Below are 15,536 nucleotides of genomic sequence, written 5' to 3' on the forward strand. Positions count from 1 at the left end.
GCAGCCGCCATTCCCTATCTCAGTAATGGCAGAGTGTCTTCACTGAATACAGATTTTACCTCAGAACTGAAAATTTTGATAATGATTGATCAGTTCTGGCAGAGAAAGAAGCAGATCTCTCTGATAAGCCTCTTATTTTCATGGGTACTATCGATTTATGAAATAAAAATATAAACGACGGTTACTCTTTAGCAGGTTTTTAGACCAATAATGTCATCTATGTAAAGTCCCTATAATGTTGATTACGTCCATAGCTTTGTTTTATATGTTTATGCCCCTGCCCATTTAAATGAGCCGCAAGTGCAAGGGGTTTGTTCCTGCACCTACAGCTTTCTGGCCTAGCTCCCTCTTTCCCTGCCTGCTGCCGGCATCCTGTCAGTGACTGACAGGTCAGTCTTCTCTATCATCTATTCCCCGCCCAAGATCTAACGCAAGCGCCCTCATTCCTGTGGACGGCACATTTGCAGTGAGGTCTGGATCATGTTGCGAGAGCTGGACTATCAATCCGCACGCACCTCTGGGAATGACTGTTCTTGAGCAAAATCTTGGGCAGGTCAGAGGACCGGGTGACTGAAGATTGAGCTGTCAGGAGGCCAGGGAAAGAGGAAGGGAGGCCAGAGAGCAGGACAAAGCCCCGACATTTGTGGCTCATTTGCATAGAAATTTGCAGATGAATTTCTATAAGATGGAGACTCAGACTTTTAAAACAAAGATATGGACATAATCAACATTATAGGGACAATACCTGGATGACGTTAGTTTGGGATCTAAGAACCTGATCACAGGTTCCCTTTAAACCCAAGTGACTGTTAGCACTCCTGGATGTCCGGCTCCTGCAGTTTCTGCACCATGTCCCTTAACATGCGGTTACAGAGAGCAGCATATGGGTTTAGTAGAACTAACTGCTGTCTGGCAAAGTCACTTCCTAGCTGTGCAGCTTTCTGGAAGTCATCTCTGGCGGCTTCGTGTTTTCCTTTTAGACGTAATATTAGTCCTCTTTGAACCAGCGCTTGACGTCCTGCGATCCCCATTCCTTTACTCAATTCTACTGCATGGTTCAGGTCTTGCAGTGCCCCTAGTGGAAAAAAAACTAATGTTTGAATTATTATGTTTATACTTTTTTTGGTAAATATGTTGGTATACAAGGTTAATAAATGTTTTAATATGCTTATTAGAATGTAGATTTTAGTTCTTTATTTCTCCAATTCCTTATGGTGTAACAAATCAATATAACTCCTCTTGTTTCCTTATCCATTCTGATAAATAAAAAAATTGTGATTTCCTACATTATACAAAATACAATTTCTGTGCAAAGATAACCGCATCGTGCCCCTGTACATTTGATACTTTTGAACAGCACAACAGATGTCTAATAAAATATGCTTCACATTTTTTTTCCAAAGAAAGTTAAATATTTACTAAAGCAGTAATATCAGGAGGGAAAACTAATAAATTCTAAGCATAAATAATCAAAATTGTCAACAAGGTTTTAAATCTGTCTGATTGATTAGCTTATATCTACTGAACAATTATAATAATTGTCATAATTTAAAGGAAATCTGTCAGTAGAATTAACCCTCCTAAGCCATGTACAGTACAGACCAAAAGTTTGGACACACCTTCTCATTTAAAGATTTTTCTGTATTTTCATGACTTTGAAAATTGTACATTCACACTGAAGGCATCAAAACTATGAATTAACACATGTGGAATTATATACTTAACAAAAAAGTGTGAAACAACTGAAAATATGTCTTATATTCTAGGTTCTTCAAAGTAGCCACCTTTTTCTTTGATGACTGCTTTGCACACTCTTTGCATTCTCTTGATGAGCTTCAAGAGGTAGTCACCGGAAATGGTTTTCACTTCACAGGTGTGCCCTCTCAGGTTTAATAAGTGGGATTTCTTGCCTTATAAATGGGGTTGGGACCATCAGTTGTGTTGTGCAGAAGTCTGGTGGATACACAGCTGATAGTCCTCCTGAATAGACTGTTAGAATTTGTATTATGGCAAGAAAAAAGCAGCTAAGTAAAGAAAAATGAGAGGCCATCATTACTTTAAGAAATGAAGGTCAGTCAATGCGAAAAATTGGGAAAACTTTGAAAGTGTCCCCAAGTGCAGTTGCAAAAACCATAAATCACTACAAAGAAACTGGCTCACTTGAGGACCGCCCCAGGAAAAGAGGACCAAGAGTCACCTCTGCTTCTGAGGATAAGATTATCCGAGTCACCAGCCTCAGAAATCGCAGGTTAAGCGCAGCTCAGATTAGAGACCAGGTCAATGTCACACAGAGTTCTAGCAGCAGACACATCTCTTCAACAACTGTTAAGAGGAGACTTTGTGCAGCAGGCCTTCATGGTAAAATAGCTGCTAGGAAACCACTGCTAAGGACAGGCAACAAGCAGAAGAGACTTGTTTGGGCTAAAGAACACAAGGAATGGACATTAGACCAGTGGAAATCTGTGCTTTGGTCTGATGAGTCCAAATTTGAGATCTTTGGTTTCAACCACCGTGTCTTTGTACGACGCAGAAAAGGTGAACGGATGGACTCTACATGCCTGGTTTCCACCGTGAAGCATGGAGGAGCTGGTGTGATGGTGTGGGGGTGCTTTGCTGGTGACACTGTTGGGGATTTATTCAAAATTGAAGGCATACTGAACCAGCATGGCTACCACAGCATCTTGCAGCGGCATGCTATTCCATCCGGTTTGCATTTAGTTGGACCATCATTTATTTTTCAACAGGACAATGACCCCAAACACACCTCCAGGCTGTGTAAGGGCTATTTGACCAAGAAGGAGAGTGATGGAGTGCTACACCAAATGACCTGGCCTCCACAGTCACCAGACCTGAACCCAATTGAGATGGTTTGGGGTGAGCTGGACCTCAGAGTGAAGGCAAAAGGGCCAACAAGTGCTAAGCATCTCTGGGAACTCCTTCAAGATTGTTGGAAGACCATTTCCGGTGACTACCTCTTGAAGCTCATCAAGAGAATGCCAAGAGTGTGCAAAGCAATCAGCAAAGCAAAAGGTGGTTACTTTGAAGAACCTAGAATATAAGACATATTTTCAGTTGTTTCACACTTTTTTGTTAAGTATATAATTCCACGTGTGTTAATTCATAGTTTTGATGCCTTCAGTGTGAATGTACAATTTTAGTAGTCATGAAAATACAGAAAAATCTTTAAATGAGAAGGAGTGTCCAAACTTTTGGTCTGTACTGTATATGGGCATGTAGGTCATAGGAGGATGAATAAAATGATACCTTGATATCTGTGATCTGATTTCTTATTGTGAGCTGTTAAGATCTATGGGCCGGACATAGATTTCCCTCAGACTCCGCCTCCAGTTAAATGAAAGGGGAGTTACCAGTGTGAGACCTGTACAGCAGAGAGGCCATTACACATCACACTGGTAATGCCCCCTTTCATTTAACTCTTTTACGACCTATGACGTATATATATGTCATAGGTCGACTCCCTCTTTTTGGTGCGGGCTCCGGCGATGATCCCGCACCTTTTCAGGCACATAACAGCCCATCAGCGCGCCCTGTCACATGATTGTGGGGCACCAATGGGTTGGCATGACAACCCGGGGTCTGATGAAGACTCTTGTGGTTGTCAGTGCCAAACTGCTATTAGCGCCGCGAAGTGGCAGTAGCTCATAGCAGATGAGCATTTTTGTTACACAGCAGGGCTGAAGCCCTGCTGTGTGTAGCACAGGCGATCGGTTGATGATCGCGGCTTCAAGTCTCCTACCGAGACTATTGAAACAGGTAAAAAGTATATAAAAAAAGGTTTTAAAAATGTAAAAAAAATATATAAAAGTTCAAATCACCCCCCATTCAAAATAAAACAGTAAAAAAACAAAACAAAAATACACATATTTGGTATCGCCGTGTTCAGAATCTGTCAATATAAAACAATAATTAATCTGATTGGTAAACAGCACAGCAAGAAAAAAAATCAAAATGCCAGAATTACGTTTTTTTTTTGTCGCAGCAACAGTGCAATAACAAGTGATCAAAACATCGCATCTGTCCCAAAATTGTATCAATAAAAATGTCAACTTGGTGCGCAAAAAATAAGTCCTCACCCAGCCCCAGATCCTGAAAAACAGAGAAGCTACGGGTCTCAGATAATGGTGCCTTTTTTTTTTTTTTTTTTTTTTTTTATACAAACTTTGGATTTTTTTTCACCACATAAATAAAAAAGAACATATACATGTTTGGGGTCTGCAAACTTGTAATGACCTGGAGAATCACAATGGCAGGTCAGTTTTAGCATTTAGTGAATATGGTAAAAAAATTGTGGAATTGCACTTTTTTGCAAAGTTACCACACTTGGATTTTTTTTCCCCATTTTCCAGTACACGATATGGTAAAATCAATGGTGTCGTACAAAAGTACAACTCATGAAGGGGTTAAAAGATAAACTCAAACTCTGGAGGCAGAATCACAGAGATCTATGTCCGGCCCATAGATCTCAACAGCTTTACGAAAAATGTGGATTTTTCTAGAATAAAACATCGGATCGTAGATATCAAGGTATCATTTTATTCAGCTCCCTATGACCTACATGCCTGTATAGACGTATTGGGAGGGTTGATCCTACTGACCGATGACCTTTAAGAAAAACCTGTGTAAATAAGTTCTTAGATGCAATAAAGCTTTGGGCTAAGTTCACACAATGAGTTTTTGATGTTGCAGACTTTCTATATCAATCAGCTATATTCGGTTACTTTTTTTCATTGTGTTTTTTTACATACATTTTCTTCCGCATTGTTGTCTCTTTTTAATATGTTATGTTTTTCCTGCTTGCTGAGCTTTGATAAAACGTTATTGATAAAGTCATGCTCGGATTACATGCCTTTTTATTGCGTTTTTGCTGCAGAAATGTAATAAAAACAAATCTTTTTTTAGCTGCAGTTTTTCCTCATCTCATTCAAATCTATGGGAAAATCCACAAATAAAACACATTTACCGCAATAGAAGCTGACATGTTGCTATTTTCAAAATTGCACCGTAGGTCAATTTCCACAGCGTGAAATAAAGCACAGTAGGTGTGAGATTTATACTAATCTCCCATATACTTTCATGGGGATGCATTTTTTTGCTCACAGAAATATGCAGTGGAATTAACTCTCCAAATACTCATTATGGGAACTTACCATAGACTTCACTTCAGACTATGTGACTAAACCATATTATTTTTATTTTATATGGACCAGCATACAAAAAAAGATTATTGCTTTACTTATTTACTTTAAATTTTCAGTTCATTTCCAATTTAAAGATGATTGTTCTGAAGAATAACCTGACATAATCAGATCACCAATGGGAGTCTGGCGATGGTCCAATGTAGGGCATGTGGTTGTCTCAAAGTCTATAGTGTGTTTGCTAGAGTTCTGGTGGCCGCCTGCTCCTGTCTGTACAGGGGGCTCCCGATCCCCCATGGTATGTTACATGTAGCCAATAGTAAGTGTAGCCTCTCACCTGTCACATCTCCCTGAAGCCGCAGAGCCTGAGCGCGGTTGTTGTATGCAGATGGCCAATCAGGAAGAAGTGATATCGCTGCACCAAACTTCTGTATGGCCGTCTTCACATCTCCAGATTCTGCCGCTTTCACTCCACTCAGCTCTAGTCTAAGAGCCTCTTCCAAAAGATCAGGTGGGAATCTGCTGTCTACAAGAAAAGTGCAAAGACAAGCTTTTTAAATAGTAGTACCGCCCGACCTAAGGGGCTTTGCATAACAACATTTTTTTTTTTTATTTCTTTATGTGGAACATGAAGCAGGTAATCTTCATCAACAATTTCCTACAGGTTTGTGTCTACAGCTCTGATCCAGATCAATGCATATCCATGGTAACCGACCATAAACAAACCCTGTGTAGTCTTATGCTGTATGCAAACTCCCATCCATTTACTACAAATTTTGGCCACGCCCCTGGTCACACCACAATCCACGCCCATTTACCATTTCTTTCTCCCCTGGCAGGAAGAGTTGTCAGAGGGGCGCTGGTAATGAGGGGCATTCAGCAGACGGCCCTCATCCCCCATTCCTAGTATGCATGGCCTCCTCATCCCCGATCCTGGTATGCATGGCCTCCTCATCCCCGATCCTGGTATGCATGGCCCCCTCATCCCCGACCCTGGTATGCATGGCCTTCTCATCCCCCAATCCTGGTATGCATGACCCCCTCAGACCCGATCCTGGAATGCATGACCCCCTCAGACCCAATCCTGGTATGCATGGCCCCCTCAGACCCAATCCTGGTATGCATGGCCCCCTCAGACCCAATCCTGGTATGCATGTGTGGCGCCCCTGAGGGTTCAGATGACACAGAGGTACTGCACCTCACCCAGAGGTGTGGCATCTCCTTCTCTCAGGTAAGAATGGTGTACTGCCCGGGACCCTAACACCTGCACTCAACACTACACTACTCCAGGCCGGCTGGAAGGGCATTATGCTCTTCTTTTGCTGCCCAGTCCCTTGCTGGAGTGGGGGGGAACCAAAAGTGAGGGGGAACCAAGTAGTGGGTGGAGGACGCAGGACAGGGGAACACTTGAATATAATTATATATATATATATATATATATATATATATATATATAGGGAAGCCATCTTTGAGGAGTAGTCAGTAAGAGAGGAGAAGAAGTGAAAGGAGCAGAGGCTCTACAGGAGCTCTGCTCGGGAGGCAGGCTCGGCCTGTCATGCCCAAGGCTGAGAGAGGAGTGGGAGCAAGGGAGGAAGGCTCCAGTAACAGAAGGGATCCCAGGGGGTACGGTGAGTGCAGGACGGCACCCGTACGCCCGAATCTGCCAGGCGTCAGAGGGATCAGGCTGCAAGAAGGGAACCGGTCCCTGGACTAGCCGAGTTACTTTATGTCTCAGCTAGAAAACCGGAGGCTTCTGCACTTTCAAGGTGCAGTTGCCACATTCGCACCTAAGCCGCCGAAAAAGGCACTAAGCCAGGTCCGGGAACTTCAAGTTGCCCAGGGGGATCTCAAGGTACCCGATCGGGACTTTGTGTGGCGGGGCGCAGGGCAGGAGGGAGAGACCCAGCGCGGGAAGCCGTCTAAGAAAGGAACATACAGAGAGGGGTGCCGTTAAGTGCTCTTGAGAAACTTGAGGGAGTGCTGAACCCCTGCCTGGTAAACACAGCACGACGTGGGAGACTGTCAGCTGTATAGTGCTACCTGAGGAACCTAAATAACTGTGAGTAAACGCAGATGACTGCACCCCACTGCTTCTGTCAGTTATTTCTACCACGCTATCGCTCCTGCACTACAACGCCCAGCATCACCACCTGCACCTACACTGCCCTGGAGCTGTGCTCTGCCTGTGGAGAGCCGCACCAACTCAGCTGCCCTAACATCTGCTCCAGAGGTCTGCAGCAGCGCTGGTACCCATTACCGGGAACCACAGGTGGCGTCACGAGACAAAACTGTTATTCATCCCTTCAAGTAACAAACCCCTTTTTAAGAGTGACCCCAGGGTGCGGGCCCGGGAGCCAACCGCCGTGACATCCCAAGAAGGTAAAGGCCCGGGTACCGAGTCCCCTATATCCCCCCTGGGTGAGTCACATGGCCCCCTCAGACCCAATCCTGGTATGCATGGCCCCCTCAGACCCAATCCTGATATGCTTTGACCCTCTCAGACCCAATCCTACTATGCATGGTGGAGAGGAGTGACTAGTCATTCTCCTTAATAGCGAACATTGTCAGCAGCGGCCACGCTTCTCTGTGCCCGCTACTAAAGAGAATGAATATTCACTCTTCTTCACTCCCAGATAAGTGGAGAAGAGTGAATATTCATTCTCTCTAATAGCGGGCACACAGGATTGCGGAGTCGCAGCAGGAGCCAGCAGCTGCTGCTGACAGTGTGCGCTATTAAGGAGAATGAATATTCACTCCTCTCCACTCCCATGGGTGTGAAGAGGAGTGAATATTCACTTTCTTTAGTAGCGGGCACACGTGGTAGCTGCAGCTGCCGGCTACTACCTGTGCCCGCTGCTCCGCCGCCGCAACCCGCCCCACCACCCTCAATAGCCGGGAGAACAGCTGAGCCGTGACGTGGGACTGAGCCCTCAAAGAGGGACAGTCCCGCGGAAACCGGATCGGTTGGGAGCTATGGTTACCATGCTTTACTGTTATTGGTGCAACAGCCTAAAGGGCCCTGCTATTGTCCCTCCTCCCTATGCTTCTCCTCCTTAATCAAATAGGATGCCTCAGGGGGATAGTGGAATTCACACGTTCAGTATTTGTAAGACAAAACCAGGAGTGGGTGAAAAATGCAAAGGTGGTGGCGTATTTCTATTAGATTTTTCCACTGATTGTTCCACTGCTGGTTTTGGCTACAAATACGGTTATAAAATACTGACCAAATACTGAACGTGTGAACGTGATTCACCATTTACTTACTATTCCACTATCCCCCTGAGGAATCCTGTTTCATTAAAGGGGTTTTCTGTTGGCAGCGGATCATTCAGGATACTCTCAAAGAGTGTTGACAACAGAACAAAGCTATAAACAGGTACAGATATAATAATAATAATTTTCATTTATATAGCGCCAACATATTCCGCACCACTTTACAATTAAGCGGGGACATGTACAAACAATAAATTCAATACAAGGTGAGACACTTTAAACAGTTACATCAGGAGTGAGGTCCCTGCTCGCAAGCTTACATTCTACAAGGAAATGGGGGGACACAATAGGTGGAAAGTGCTTGTTATTTCAGGTCAGGCAATTATAATAAGTCGGGATTATCATATAAAGCTGTATGATCCGGTCATCAGACTGTATGTTCAAGTGCAATACTCAATTACCGAGTGCAGTTATCGTGTGCATGGAGGGTGTAGAAACAGATGAACAGTAGGGGGCAGATTCTGAATAGTATTTAGGAGGGAACAGGGGAAAGTTAGTTTACTGGATATTTGAGATGGTAGGCTTGTTTAAAGAGATGGGTTTTTAAAGCGCGCTTGAAGACATCAGGGCTAGGCATCAATCGGATCGTCTGGGGTAGAGCATTCCAGAGAACTGGCGCAGCACGAGAGAAGTCTTGGAGATGGAGGTGCGAGGTTCGGATTATGGGGGATGTTAGCCTTAGGTCATTTGTGGAACGGAGGGCACGTGTAGGACGATAGACTGAGATGAGAGAGGAGATATAAGGTGGTGCAGAACTGTGGAGAGCTTTGTGGGCGAGAGCAATGAGTTTATATTGGACCCTGTAGTGAATGGGTAACCAGTGTAATGACTGGCACAAGGTGGAGGCATCGGTGAAGCGGCTGGACAGAAATACGACCCTGGCTGCCGCATTCAGGACAAATTGGAGAGGGGAAATTTTGGTAAGAGGGAGACCGATCAGAAGAGAGTTGCAGTAGTCCAGATGAGAGTGAATAAGAGCGACAGTAAGAGTTTTAGCAGTTTCCAAAGTGAGAAAAGATCAGATTCTGGAGATGTTTTTAAGATGCAGGTGACAAGAGCGAGTGAGTGATCGGATATAGGGAGTAAAGGAAAGGTTAGTGTCGAATAAGACCCCAAGGCAGCGGGCGTGCTGCTTGGGAGTTATGGTTGACCCCTCCAAGGTAATTTCGATGTTAGGTAGAGTTAGGTTAGTAGAGGGGGGAAACACAAGAAGTTCAGTTCTGGAGAGATTCAGTTTGAGATAGAGGGAGGACGTGATGCTAGACACAACAGACAAACAATCCTTGGTATTTTGTATTAGGGTAGGGGTGATGTCAGGGGAAGAAGTGTATAATTGGGTGTCATCAGCATAGAGATGATACTGGAACCCAAATCTGCTGATTGTTTGTCCAATAGGGGCAGTGTATAGAGAGATCAGGAGGGGGCCTAGGACTGAGCCCTGCGGAACCCCGATAGTAAGGGGATGAGGAGGGGAAGAGGAGCCGGCAAAAGATACAGTGAAGAAGCGGTTAGAGAGGTAGGAGGAGAACCAGGAGAGAACGGTTTCCTTGAGGCCTATAGAGCGGAGCATGGTGAGGAGGAGCTGGTGATCCACAGTGTCAAATGCTGCAGAGAGATCCAGGAGAATCCGCAGGGAGCAGTTGTAATGACCGGAGGTCCGAGAGAGATCCAGTGAGTCACAAACTGAGACAGAGACAGAAATAAACAACACTTTCTTTACTAAAACAGAGATTAGACTAAAATTCAGTATTGGATGAATCAGTCTCAGGTTCTGCCTGGGACACTACCTCTACTAGATACACACAATCAGCAAAAGCTGAAATCAATGTGCCAATCTCAAGGTTTCCAGCTCATGTAAATTATTCTAAAGATCTGGGACAATTTTACCTAAAAACAGTGTCAGACTAGTGAGGGCGGTATATGGGGACCCCCTGAGATGGCACACTGCATACAATCCTACCACTATAAACAATAATAATGCATGAAACTATATCAATTGCTCTTATTATTAGGATATCCGGATATCTTAAAGTTATGGTACCGTTAACCTCGGATGCAGTCTATCACAGGCCTGTGAATCGCGGTGGCTGCAGCTAGTCCCGGAAAACTTTGGCGCCAAAACAAAAACAGAGTTCACAAAACAGCAAAAATTCCTTGTCTTGTCGGCCGAGGCCGAGCCCACACGCCGGGGACTTAAGTCCTGTAGCCTCAGATTAAGGTCTGGGAAGATCTCTTCACAAAGTCTTGTCAATATCCTCTCAGTGGAACTAGCACCAGAAATAGTCTTTCCTCCCGAAGTCTCTCACTGTTATCCAGTACACCATACATGTGTTCAGTCACAGAGATGGATTGCTCAGCCTCTTCATCACCCGACAGTGACTCCCCAAGCACAGTCTATAATCCACTCAGCATGGACTTTCACAAAACTCCACAGAGTCACACAGCTTCCCCAGCTCAGCACTTGTCCTTAAACAGGGATAGGGGTCAACAAACTCCACACAGAAGAGAGTAAAGACAGCGTCTTCTTGCAGCTCCTTCTCTCAGACTTCTTGTCTAGACTCAAACATCAGACTCTGAGCCCAGCCATGCAAAAGTCACAGGGTCCTAGAGCTCTCCAGCTGTTATCACATTTCACACTCTCACACAGTGACCATTAGATTTAGCTGTTAGTAGATCATTAAAGACTTTAGTGAGGGCAGTTTCAGTGGAGTGGAAGGAGCGGAAACCAGATTGTAGAGGGTCAAGGAGAGAGTTATCTGAGAGATAGCGGATTAGACGGGAGTGGACCAAGCGTTCCAGGAGTTTAGAGATAAAAGGAAGATTAGAGACAGGTCTGTAGTTAGCAGTGAAGTTCTGGTCCAGGGATGGCTTTTTAAGTAAAGGGGTTATGATGGCATGTTTAAATGAGGAGGGAAAGATACCTGAAGAAAGAGAGAGGTTAAATATTTTAGTCAGGTGAGTGGTGACCACTGGTGAGAGGGACTGCAGGAGATGTGAAGGAATGGGGTCACTGTTGTAGGCCGAGAAGAAGCGAGGAGCTGGGTAACTTCTTCTTCTGTGACAGGCTCAAAGATGGCTAGTGAGCTTGAAGTGCGGCAGGGAAGGGGATCCAGGCACTGAGAAGATTGGGCTGAGATGTCCTGATGGATGTGGTTGATTTTTTCCAAGAAATAAGTGGCCAGATCCTCCCCACTGAGGTTGGTGGTGGGGGCCTGTGCTTTAGGTTTCAGGAGGGAGTTTAAGGTTTCGAAAAGTCGTTTTGGATTGTTGGACATTGAAGTGATGAGGGTGGTGAAGTAGGATTGTTTGGCCAGATGAAGGGCAGAGTTATAGGTTTTGAGCATGAATTTATAGTGGATGAAGTCCTCTGCTAAAAGAGATTTTCTCCACTGACGCTCAGCACACCTTGAGCAACGTTGAAGAAAATGTGTTTGCATCGTGTGCCAGGGCTGCCGTTGTCTATGTCGGATCTTTCTGCGAGTAGAAGGAGCTGCTTCATCTAGGGCACTCTTCAGTGTATTATTGTAGTGTGACAATGCTAAGTCTGGACAGGAGAGGGAGAATATGGGGGCTAAAGCTGTGTGGAGATTGTCCATAAGCTGCTGGGTATTAATGGCACGTGTATTCCTATAAGTGTGGTAAGTGGGGGTGTCCCGGGTGAGGAGACGATTCTTATCAGAGAAGGAAAGAAGGTTGTGGTCCGAGAGCAGGAGAGGGGAGTTGGTAAAGTCATCCAGCAAGCAGAGACTGGAAAAAAACAGGTCCAGAGTATTCCCGTCTTCATGGGTAGGAGAATTAGTAAACTGTGAGAGACGGAATGAAGAGGTTAGAGAAAGTAGATGAGAGGCATATTGGGAGAGGGGATCATCGATGGGGATGTTAAAGTCGCCCATGATGAGGGTGGGGATGTCACAGGATAGAAAGTGAGGAAGCCAGGTGGCAAAGTGATTCAAGAACTGGCGGGGGGAGCCTGGAGGGCGATACACGACTGCCACTCGCAGGGAGAAGGGTTTAAAGAGTCTGATGGTGTGGACTTCAAAGGAAGGAAACATAAGTGAGGGAACCGGGGGGATGACCTGGAAAGCACATTGTGAGGAAAGGAGCAGACCAACACCTCCACCCTGTCTGTTGCCAGGTCTGGCGGTATGTGAAAATTTCAGCCCACCAAACGAGAGAGCAGCAGCAGCAGTGGTGTCTGGCTGCTGAATCCAGGTTTCTGTGATAGCCAGAAGGTTAAGAGAATTAGAGAGAAAAAAACCATGGATGTAAGTTAGTTTGTTACACACAGACCGTGCGTTCCAGAGAGCGCAATGGAAATCGATAGGAGAGGGCATGCACTAAACGTTAATAAGATTAGCAGGGTTTCTATATGCAGCTGGAGGAGAGTGGTGTATGCTAGTGGAGGGGGGCCCAGGGTTGGGGGAGATGTCGCCTGCGACTAGTAAAAGGAGAAAGAAGAGAAAGAGCAGGTGGTCTAATGATTTGTATGAACGTTTTGAGTGCTGTATGGAGGTAGAGGATGGTTTGCAGTGGGTGAGGAATGTCAGTAGAGCCTCAGAGTTATACATGGGAGAGGGGAGCAGGGAGAGGCTGATATAGAGTGAGTGCACAGAATGTGTTAAAGGGCGGGTGAGTTGTGAGAAAGCAGAAGTAAAAACAAATAAAAAGCAGATTGATAAGACTAATGCAAAATGCGGTATTAGTGACCGAGAAGCATGTTTGTATGAATATCTTATGCACCTTACCTGTCTCCTGCCCAACTGCCATTGTCTAACTGCACTTGTAATTATTGCACTTAAAATCTATTGCACGCGTGACCCAGCACGCGTGCTATTCCCAGCCAGAGCTGAATATATATGAAATGAAATGTCTGCTAGAGGCCAGCACCAGTTGGTCAAACTGAGTAATTAGCCAATTAGCACAGGGCTAGAGCAGGCAATGCTATGCAAGATAAACACAGAGGCCATAAACCAGTGAAAGAGAAGGCTTTGAACATTTTAAAATAGAAACAAAACAAAAACAAAAAAGACAAAAAGACGCAGGACCAAGGAATTAAATACCATGGAAAAATGTTGCTAGAGAATATGACTCTGTTCACACTTATCAGACAGCACACAAACGGATGGATGGATTAAATACCATGGAAAAATGGATATGATAGGCTTTGTGGAATCAGGAATATACATATCTTCAGTGTCTCTGTGCAGCATCAGCAGGCTGCTTCTACTCTCATACACAGACACAGGAAACTGGACACAGACACATGGTCTTTTCTGTGTGTGAACCTCTGGGAGTTTTTTTTTTTTTAACTTTATAGACAATACACAAACCTAGCAATAGAACATTTACATACACAGGAATGGAGTTGTTGCACTAAACATATTCCAACATTTTCCCACGAACAAAAGTTCATTTTAATAATTGTCTGTATCTGACCGTGTACAGAACATACCACATCTCCTGAACAGGGGAGGAAGGAAAAGATAGTACAGACATTACAGCAGGGGATCGCAGAGGATTCTTTCTGTGAGGTAAAACATTTCTCTGCCTGTTTTTAAACAATATTTTACCTCACAAAATGAATCCTCTGTGATCCCCTGCTGTAATGTCTGTATTGTCTTTTGCTTCCCCCCTACCCAGGAGCTGTAGTTCAGTACACGGTCAGACACAGACAATTATTTAAAATGAACTTTTGTTGGTTGGTAAACCCCTTTAAGGAGGAGACGCATAGGGAGGAGGGACAATAGCAGGGTGCTTTAGGCTGTTGCACCAATAACGGTAAAGCAAGATAACAGGGCTCCCATTCTTTGCCACCTCCTTCCCAGACTGTCTCACCCAAAATAATATGATTTACCGGCCTGGATGATGGCAAGATCAGCTCAATTTATTCCTAATTTGTGAAATCCTGTGTATATGGGTATAGAAAGTTTGTAGATTTCCTGTTATGGTGTATGGTTGTGGAGCAGAATATGTGACCCAAAGGCCACATGCAGTCTGCAGTGCCACGTTCAGTGGCCCTCAACCACCTGGACACACAAATGCTTGTCAGTATGTGGCTGGTCACAAGTAATTTCCATGTCAGAAGTGAAGTTGCACACAGCTCAGGAGCGAGGACTGACCAGTTCTAATAATGCCCAGGGTGGCCAATTTGAATTTTTGTTTTTTTTTCCTGCACAGCTTCTCAAAAAGTCACAGACAAAAGTGCTAAACATCTACAGGCCATTATTTCTGTGCAGTCAGCAACCTTAACGGTGCACTGGGCAGCCATCTCAGGGCCCGATGTATCAGGAGAACCTATATGTTGGAGCAGTTTATGAGCAGTCACGTTCCCACAATGAGCTTTTGCTGAGTATTTGATGTTGCAGGTTTTCTGCACCTATTAGGTAAATTACATTACTTGCATTATTATTACATTTTTTACTTGTGCTTTTATCACTTTTTTTGCCTTGTATTGGTATGTATTGCTTTAAATTAAACTGCTTTGTTTTTTATACTTCCTTGTATTTGACTTTGACAAAACCTTATTGATGCAGTCATATGGGGATTACATGTGTGGCACCCCAGGGGTCTGGTTTTCCACAGTAATGTAATGTTATGTCTGAGAGCAGGTGGGAGGTCCTTTGGTCAGGGATCCTGTGCATGCCACACCTCCTGCCCAGTCTTGGGAGGGGAAGAACTTCCCCTGTATAAACCCGGGGCTGAGGCAGGGTGAGTCAGACAAGGAGAGTGGAGACAAGAAGCAGCATAGGAAACAGGAGAGTTCCAAGGAGTCAGGGGCTGGCAGCTGCAGCGCTCGCCCTGACTAAGAAGATTCTTTACCGGACCCGGAGTCCGAGGCTGTGGGGACTAACTTCTACCCAGCAGCAGAATCCGTCAGGCAGGGGATTTCAGGTCCTCTGGCCCAGAAGCCCGAAGGCACGGTCACACGCGTGGGACCAGCACCGCCATCGTGGAGCGGAAGCCATTAGAAGGCCCCGAGTCACCGGCCATACGGGTGAGCACCACACGGTACACTCAGGGACGTGGGCTACTTACATCAGCTTCTAGCAAGGTAGCCAGAAGAGTACAGTCAGTTTGTGAGGCCTACAACTACGCCTGGCCAGGGGA

The 15,536-nt window shown here is 44.9% G+C and overlaps 1 protein-coding gene across 2 annotated transcripts in view; it reads right to left on the reverse strand.

Moving 5' to 3' along the window:
- Positions 1–421: 421 nt before the first annotated feature.
- The window catches only part of TTC36 (tetratricopeptide repeat domain 36), a 33,270-nt gene continuing 18,155 nt past the window's right edge, over positions 422–15,536 (reverse strand). Inside the window, exons 2-3 of one of the 2 annotated variants that reach the window (XM_073656605.1) lie at positions 5,494–5,682; positions 422–1,090 (exon numbers count right to left, since the gene is read on the reverse strand). In XM_073656605.1, coding sequence (XP_073512706.1) covers positions 810–1,090; positions 5,494–5,682 — 470 coding nt within the window. In that variant the 3' untranslated portion in view covers positions 422–809. The remainder of the gene's footprint in view (positions 1,091–5,493; positions 5,683–15,536) is intronic. The other variant, XM_073656606.1, reaches the window with a different exon arrangement.

The sequence above is a fragment of the Phyllobates terribilis genome, unplaced genomic scaffold, assembly GCF_046119375.1.
Source record: "Phyllobates terribilis strain yellow unplaced genomic scaffold, ASM4611937v1 Scaffold_12__6_contigs__length_324123572, whole genome shotgun sequence".
NCBI lineage: Eukaryota > Metazoa > Chordata > Amphibia > Anura > Dendrobatidae > Phyllobates > Phyllobates terribilis.